General features: G+C 33.3%; 1 protein-coding gene across 1 annotated transcript in view; it reads right to left on the bottom strand.

The window, feature by feature from the left end:
• The window catches only part of LOC137622536 (general transcription factor II-I repeat domain-containing protein 2-like), a 16,124-nt gene extending 8,339 nt beyond the window's left edge, over positions 1 to 7,785 (bottom strand). The window contains exon 1 of the mRNA XM_068353140.1: positions 6,634 to 7,785. Coding sequence (XP_068209241.1) covers positions 6,634 to 7,785 — 1,152 coding nt within the window. The remainder of the gene's footprint in view (positions 1 to 6,633) is intronic.
• Between the last annotated feature and the right edge of the window lie 1,805 nt (positions 7,786 to 9,590).

Raw genomic sequence — 9,590 nt, 5'->3', positions numbered from 1 at the left:
GCAGTTAATTCTAATAGCCAGGCCTTCTCCATTCTGATGCTCAATACTACGCAGTACTCTAGAAGTATTATTCCAGCTGTTACCAAGTTGTGGAAGATCTTCCTAATCGGGTAATTGAATCAGTAGAACTTCAAAAGTTCAAAGTTGAAGCAAATGCTTTTTTGTTGACCAGGCGGACATGAGTCTTTTTATAGTTTATATATGACATATTTGTTTTCGACGTTAATAGTTTATACATGACATGTCTGTTTTGATGTTGTTGCCTTTATTAGAATGATTTATTGTTAATTTGTTCTCTTCATTTATTTATTTCCTTATTTCCTTCCCTCACTGTGTTATTTTTCCCTATTGGGGCCCCTGGGCTTATAGCATCTTGCTTTTCCAACTAAGGTTGTAGCTTGGATAGTAATAATAATAATAATAATAATAATGATAATATATATATATAATATATATATATATATATATATATATATATATATATATATGTATATATATATATATATATATATATATATATATATATATATATATATATATATATACACACACACACACATATATATATATATATATATATATATATATATATATATATATATATATATATATATATATTTGTATATAATTATTATTGTTATTATTACTAGCCAAGCTACAACCCTATTTGGAAAAGCAAGATGTTATAAGCCCAAGGGCTCCAATAGGGAAAAATAGCCCAGCGAGGAAAGGAAATATGGAAATAAATAAATGATGAGAATAAATTAATTATAAATTAACAATATATCATTCTAAAACAGTAACAGCGTCAAAAGAGATATGTCTTATATAAACTATTAACAACGTCAAAAACAGATATGTCATATATAAACAATAAAAAGACTCATATCAGCCTGGTCAACATGAAATCGTATGCTCCAACATTTAACTTTTGAACTTCTACTGATTCAATTACCCGATTAGGAAGATCATTCCACAACTTGGTAACAGCTGGAATAAAACTTCTAGAAAACTGTGTAGTGTTGAGCCTCATGATGGAGAAGCACTGGCTATTAGAATTAACGGCCTGTCTAGTATTACGAACAGGATAGAATTGTCCAGGCAGATCTGAATGTAAAGGATGGTTAAAGTTTTGAGAAATCTTATGAAATATGCATAATGAACTAATTGAACGACGGTGCCAAAGATTAATATCTAGATCAGGAATAAGCAATTTAATAGACCGTAAGTTTGTTTCCAACAGATTAAGATGAGAACCAGCAGCTGAACACCAGACAGGAGAACAATACTCAAAACAAGGTAGAATGAGAGAATTAAAATACTTCTTCAGAATAGATTGATCACCATTTTTTTGTGCAATTGAAGAAGACACAGACCTAATGTGTTTCTCAAAAGTAAATTTGCTGTCGAGAATCACACCCAAAATTTTAAAAGAGTCATACAAATTTAAAGAAACATTATCAATAATGAGGTCCAGATGTTGTGCAGCCACCGTCCTTGACCTACTTACAATTATAATTTGAGTTTTGTTAGGATTCAACTTCATACTCCATAATTTGCACCCTGCTCTAATTTTAGCTAAATCTCTATTAAGGGATTCACCAACCCCAGATATACATTCAGGGGAGGGAATTGTTGCAAAGAGAGAAGCATCATCAGCATATGCAGCAAGCTTGTTTTTTAGGCCAAACCACAGGTCATGTGTATACAGTAGGAAAAGTAATGGGCCAAGAACTCTACCCTGTGGAACACCGGATATCACATGCCTATACTCACTATGGTGCCAATCAACAACAACTCTTTGAGATCTATTACTTAAAAAATCAATAATAATGCTAAGAAACAACCCACCCACTCCCAACTGTTTGAGTATGAAAACAAGGGCCTCATGGTTAACACGCTCAAAGGCAGCACTAAAATCAAGGCCACTCATACGAACTTCCTGACCACAATCAAGGGATTTCTGTACAGCATTGGAGATTGTAAGAAAGGCTTCACATGCTCCAAGGCCTTTACGAAAACCAGATTGTAAACAAGGGAATAGATAATTACCTTCAGCAAATCTATTAAGACGTTTTGCCAGAAGACGTTGAAAAACTTTAGATAATATGGGAATTAAGAAAATTGGGTGGTAATCGGTGTGACTTGGACGCCACAGACACATTTACATAGAGGAGTAGCATTACCAATTCTCCAACAAGTGCTAAAAGCTCCTCTTTTTGCTAACTTGCGCAAAATAACAGATAACTTTGGAGCTAAGAAATCTCCTGTCTTTTTAAAAAAACAAAGGAAAATACCATTTGAGTCTACACCTTCCTAAGCATCAAGGTCCATCAACAGGGCTTTAATCTTTCGATCATAATAATGATAATAACATAGGATATAAAAAATCAAACTTCAGAATTTTTCCAGTATGAGAAATCAATGCTGAAGAAAAAATATAACATGATTTATTCCAATACTAATATGGAATTCCATTGACAGCTGAGTTTGAATTCCGCCTATATATTGAACTAGTAAATTTAATACTTCTAAAGAGAGAGAGAGAGAGAGAGAGAGAGAGAGAGAGAGAGAGAGAGAGAGAGAGAGAGAGAGAGAGAGAGAGAGAGAGAGCTAATCTTTTGAGATGTGTTTTTGAATATAAGCTCTCAATTAAGCTACAGATAGTTCTATTTGTACATACAGTAGGCATAAATAGTAACTTCCACTTCCCTAAGTTACCAGTTTCTATTATTTGCACATTGTCATAGGCCATTTTCAATCTTTCTTGATATTCACTTTTTACCTCTGGTTTTATTAACTCTTCAACCGTCACTAGCTCCCTTTTACACCCCCCCCCCACTCTATTCCCCCACTCTTTAGCTACAACTAATTTTCCTTCCACCAAAAAATGATCAGACTTACCGTTAGCCATAACCCTAAACACGTGCACGTCTTTCAATCTTCCGAATATTCTTTTAGTTATCAACACATAATCCATTAACCCCCTTTCTACCACTCTTCCATTTGCAACTCTTACCCATGTATACTTTTTTTTCTTTTTTTTTTTGAAAAAACTAGAAGTTATCACCATCTCTTGCTCAACATAAATATTACAAGTCTCCTATCACTCTCATTTTCATCTGGTACGCCATACTTCCTAATGACACCTACTACCTCTCCAACCTCACTCTAGCATTTAAGTCACCCATGACAACTACATAATTCCCTATACCCAGTCCTACACACCTAGTTAATTCATTCCAAAACTCATTCCGCTCTTCTCCACTTTTCTCACAACCTGGCCCATACACAATAACAAAAGCTCAACCATACCTTCGCAACCTAACCCTTATACATATTAACCTAGATTATATCTCCTTCCATTCCACTACTTAACCAATCACTAAAAATAAAGCAAAACTTTCTCCTGCTCTTCCCCTTTCAATGCCAGACACTCTACCAGTCACTTCATAAAACAACACTTCACCCTTCTCTTTTATCTTTGTTTCACTCAAACCCAATATATCCTTCTTTACATACCTAAAAATACTTCCAATCTCATATTTTTTACTCTCTATCGTACTACATCCACGCATATCCAGACACCCCAGAACTAGAGTGCGGGGAGCAGTCACTCCCCCCTCAGCTCCAACTCTTCGATAATGGTATGAGAATAGATTGACAACGTTTAGGTGGATAGTAATATGATAAACAGTTTAACAGTTTAGCTAACAGTCAATCGGATTGTGTGTAAGAGTCTAAACTCGTCTGTGTATGTAATCATCAATAAAATAAGAGGGCATGAGATGGTATAATTGAAAAGATATCATCATCATCTCTTCCTACGCCTAATGCCGCAAAGGGCCTCGATTTGATTTCGAATGGTATCTCTATTTTGAGCTTTCAATTCAATACTTCATTCATTATCTCCTACTTCGCGCTTCATAGTCCTGTCCTGTATGCCTTGCTTTTCCAGCTTTTCTGGTATCTACTGGAGCCCAGCTGAACGTTAGGTGAACCAATCTCTTTTGCGGAGTGTGAAGAACATGCCCAAACCATCTCCATCTACCCCTCATCATGATCTAATCCCCATCTGGCACTCAAATAATCTCTCTTATTGTTCCATTTGTAATCTTGTCCGGCCATTAACTTCCATTATTCTTCTGAGGGTTTTGTTCTTTTTTTTTCATTTATTCGTTTTTTATTTGTTCTTCCATAGATTCTCTCTCTCTCTCTCTCTCTCTCTCTCTCTCTCTCTCTCTCTCTCTCTCTCTCTCTCTCTCTCTGTTGTTGTTACTGATAATAAAATACTCATCTTAATATTTTTTCCTTCTTATGTAGTTTATTTATTTCCTTACTTCTATTCTTCTCCTAGCAATTTACTCCGTAGAAGCTCTTCGTCTTGAAGCATCCTGATTTTCCTATTAGGGTTGTGGCTTGGCTAATAATAACATTATTGATAAAAATAGCCATAATAGTTATAATAATAATAACGTTATTATCACCTCGTATCCAGATTACAGACAAATATATGGTGTTACTTTAATTGAAATTCAAAATAGTAAGTATGATATAATATACTTCTATCAGTTGACACAATCAGAGGGAATATGAAATAAATCTCCCTTTGAAAAAGATAAAAATTCTTTGTAATAATATTTATTTATCAATCAAGTATTCCCGTCAATATCTTTCATTTCTTCACCAGTCACAGATACCTTTCACTAAAAAATCGAATTGAAAAAATTATATCGTTCATATTTACGTCAGAGTTATTACATGTTATGGCTCTTCGTCTTTGAGCTCAAAGTAGTTTCGTACCATTCAATTTCTAATGCAATTGAATTAATACAATTTCACTTGCTTTTGAATTGATGGTGAATTGATCTAGGTACGCCCGTTAATGTTCCTCCATATTGGAGGCTCTCCGTCTAACATAGCATAAACTAAGCATATATATATTTATATATACATACATATATATATATATATATATATATATATATATATATATATATATATATATATATATATATATATATATATATATATATATATAGCCTATATATACTTACATATATATATATATATATATATATACATATATATATATATATATATATATATATATGTATATATATACATATATATATATATATATATATATATATATATATATATATATATATATATATATATATATATATATATATATAATGTGTGTGTGTTTGTGTATATATATATATATATATATATATATATATATATATATATATGAAAATATATATATATATATGTATATATATATATATATATATATATATATATATATATATATATATATATATATATATATATATATATATATATATATACAAGCAAAACATATTTCAACCAGAAGAATATATCTAAGGAAATTCTTATACATTAACAGTAAAAAATAATCAGTGTCCCACACCGTCTACATTAGGGGTGGGCAAACTTTTCAGTGTAAGGGCCACATTAAAAAAAATAAAATTTTACTGGGCCGCATAGTATATTTTCCAGTATAATTGATATCTACAATAGCCAAAATATATTGTTTTCAAACTGAAAATGCAATAATTTTTAATTTATTAGCATTTTAAAGTACTGTAGACTAGAGGATTTCCATGAAACGCATTTATTTAGTAAAACAATTTATTTAAAAAAAAAAAAGCAAAGTAACTCTGTTTAAGAAATAGAAAAATAATATATTTTCATTAATCAATAATTTGGAGTAGAAGTTCAAGGTAAACATATAAATTAAATCCAAAAAGACATATTTTATATATTTAGGGAAAACTTCACATGAAGCATATTTGCTTGAAAACAAAGTAACTCAATTTAAAGACAAGCAATATTTGTATTGATATTTTAAAGCAGTAACTTCACATGAAACATAAACATTTATTAGACAAGCAAAGTCGCTCAGCAACTGAGCAACAGTAGTATCAAAATGACTCAGTGAGAATGATGCAATTGACTGCAATCATTTACCAGTTTGTTGAAATTATGTGTCAAGTTGCTTGTACTGATTCTTTACACTGACTGGAGATTTGAGTCTGTGAAAAGTGACCTGTTCTTTGACTTGTTAACTTTCAATATAGAAAAAGTCTGCTCACATATGTAAGTTGATGCAAATATCACAAACATCTTTCTTGCAAAATTTTTCAGATTTATAAACTTTTCTGAGTGCAGAGATGCATAAAACTCGACCAGTGGTTTATTTTCAAAGAGCCTCTTTAAAGAGTTGTCGGCTTGCAAATCAATCAGTTCTACCTACAGTTCTTCAGCAGCTGTTTCAACGTCACAGGCAAAAGGTGAGCTGAGCAAATCAAACTGCCCTTCAATTGCCTTGAAATCGGCAAATCTTCTGATAAATTCATCTCTTAGAGCCGTCAACTGGTAACTCTATTTGTCTGATAGTGCTTGTGTAACAGTTCGTGTTTTCAACAGAGGAAAATGAACAAAGTTTTGCTCTTTAAGCTGCTTGGAAAAAAGTTGAAGTTTTAATTGAAATGCTTTCACTTCCACATACAATTCATGTGCAAATAAACCTTTGCCTTGTAGTTTTGTGTTTAACTCATTCAGCTTTTGCATAATGTCCACAGCAAATGCAAAATCACAAACCCATTCGTCACACTCCATTTCCCTTGAAAAGTCACAGGAAATGTCTTTCATATTAAAAAACAAGACAACCTCTTCTTTAACGTCCCACATCCTCTTCAATACTTTCCCCATACTTAACCATCGGAAATTGTTGTGGTACAGCACATCAGTAAAATCAGCCTCGATGTCTTCCAAGAGGCTTCGGAATTGCCTGTGATTCAGTCCCCGTGCTCTTATTAAGTTCACTGCACGCACCACTGGATCCATAACGTGTTTGAGTTTAAAAGATGATCTACGGAGGCTTTCTTGATGTATGATGCAGTGAAAAGACAACACACTGTGCGATGGAAAATCTTCTTTGATTTTATCATTCATCAAGGTCACAAGGCCACAGTGGTTACCTATGAGTGAAGGAGCACCATCCGTTGTAATACTTGCCAATTTATCCAGGCTTAATCTAGACCTGATTAGACTGTTAATAACACTATTGTATAAATCTTTTCCTGTAACAGTGTCTTTGAGAGACTCCATAGATAACAATTCCTCTGTAATTTCGAAGTTTTCGTCTATTCTTCTGATATAAATGAGTACCTGGGCAGTATCCTGAATGTCATTACTCTCATCTAAAGCAATAGAAAACCACTGAAAACTAACACTGGCTGTTAACACCTGATCTTGAATATTCATTGCAATTGCATCTATGCGACGAACAATAGTTCTTCGTGACAGAGATATGGCTTCCACTTTAGATATGACTTCAGGACACACAACACTGACAGCATCAACCATGCAATCTTTAATAAATTCTGCTTCTGCAAACGACTTATTTTGTTTTGCAATTTTATTTGCCAATACAAAACTTGCCTTTGTTGCATTCCTTTGTAAAGATGAAGTTTTTTCAAACACCTTTTGTTGTTTCTTCAAACTTTTCATCAGATCAGTTGCCTTCTTTTGCAGTTCTTGCTTTGATAAATTGCTTCCAAAGTTGGTGTGCTTGGTTTGAAAATGCCGTTTCAAATTGTATTCCTTGAAAACAGCAACTGTATCATGACAAATCAAACATACAGCTTTAACTCCGACGTCAGTAAAGAAATACCTTTCAGTCCACTCTTTGTTAAATACTCTGCATTCGTCTTCAATTTTTCGTTTTTTAGAAGGCTTCGAATCACTCATTTTGGGTAAAGTTTGAAAGATAGTAAAAGCTGTGCTGAAATAAAATGTCCAACGTCTTTTTTCTCTGGAATCTGCCAGGACACTGAAATGATTGAATATAAGGCAATAAACTCGTTGGCGCGGTAACAAAGTTACAACATGACCAAAACGTTTTGTACACTATTGAGATTTAATCCCACTGGCCTCTGGTAGCAAACGTGTCCGATACACGCTTCACCCACGCATACGCCCATCCCAGATGCCGAACTGCATCTTTATTCAACGATGGCCAATTATAGATTAAAAAATGAATAAATAAAATAGAATAAGAAAATTAAAATCATGAAAAAATCTATTTCCGTCTGATTGAAAAAAATAATGAGTGAGAAAGGATGCAAATAAAATAGAGAAAAAATGCAAGATAGAGAGACAGAGATAAAAAAGCAGAGAGAAAGAGATAAAGAAGAGGTCAGGCAAGAGAATAGCCCTTTTGTCCGTAACAAAAGGGCAGGGAAAGAAATAGAGTGAGCGAGAACAAATTCCCGATTACTTACATTCCAATTTTAAAATACTGGTTATAAAATCATTTTGGACATTTAATATCCAATATTTGGAGGGCTGCATAAATTCCATTGGAGGGCCGCATGCGGCCCTCGGGCCGTAGTTTGCCCAAATCTGGTCTACATTATACTATAATCAGAATGGCAATCGTGACGCTACTGCCAGAAAGGTCACAATCCAGTGCTTAGGGGAATATAGCATCACTTCCATTTGGTGTGAAATTCCCGTGTTATACACTATTATTTCTTTAACATAATTCACCTCATTCACAAATACTAGATCTAGGACATTTTCCTTTCTTGTTGGAATGTGGTTTATTTGTTGCATAATATGTTCTAATAGCATATCTTGAAGCTTTACAAATTGCCTCTTATCTTCTGCGCTACTATTACTCTCTTTTTTATATGTATACATACAACCACTTTCTTCTATCAGTTCTTTCCAATCCACGAAAGGAAAGTTAAAATCTCCCGATAGGAGTATATTCCAGTGTTTATGGTTTTTACATATATCATCTATTTTTTCTATTATTATGTCAAACTCCTTAGTATTTGGGGGTCTGTAAACTACAATATTCACTAGTTTTTCAGATTCAAATTCTACCGCAATCAATTCACATTCTGTGATGCTGTATTTTTCACAGACTTTTCCTTGATTTATGTCTCTTCCATATATTGCGGTTCCCCCTTGATTCTTATTTGTTCTGTCAGATCTATAAGTTTGGAAACCCTTTATCTGGTCATCACTGCCAGTCTCCTGGGAATACCATGTTTCACTTATATATAATACATCTATTTTTTCAATTTGGGTTAGTTCTTCTAAAAACTCTATTTTCCTTTTAGAGTTACTCGCGACTAAACCCTGTGCATTCGTCACTGTTATGGTTTGTTTTTCATCCCCATTATTTAATATTGGTAATAATATGGATTCTCCCATGCTTCCTTCATGTTCTGATATGATGTTCTTTTCTTCATTTTCCGGAATTCTGCCATTAAAAAAATCCAACTTTTATATTATAATTGCTCCTTCTCCTTCATATTTATTTTTGTGTGTATACCTGCAATTATCCCCATATCTGCACCAACCCCTGCCATTATAGATGCATTCTTTGTAGTTGGGCTCTAAAAGGGCATATTTGGGTTGAAAGGCCTCATATCTTGGGGCTTTTGGTGCATAGCGCGGTATATACGCGGCCTGCTTTTTTGTTTCTTTTTTTGTTTCATTTTTGCTTTCATTTTTCTTTTCAGTTTGCTGCGTTTTCTTAC

The sequence above is a fragment of the Palaemon carinicauda genome, chromosome 29 (assembly GCF_036898095.1).
Source record: "Palaemon carinicauda isolate YSFRI2023 chromosome 29, ASM3689809v2, whole genome shotgun sequence".
NCBI lineage: Eukaryota > Metazoa > Arthropoda > Malacostraca > Decapoda > Palaemonidae > Palaemon > Palaemon carinicauda.
The sequence above is the reverse complement of the archived record's forward strand: the minus strand, read 5'-3'. Positions and strand labels throughout refer to the sequence as shown.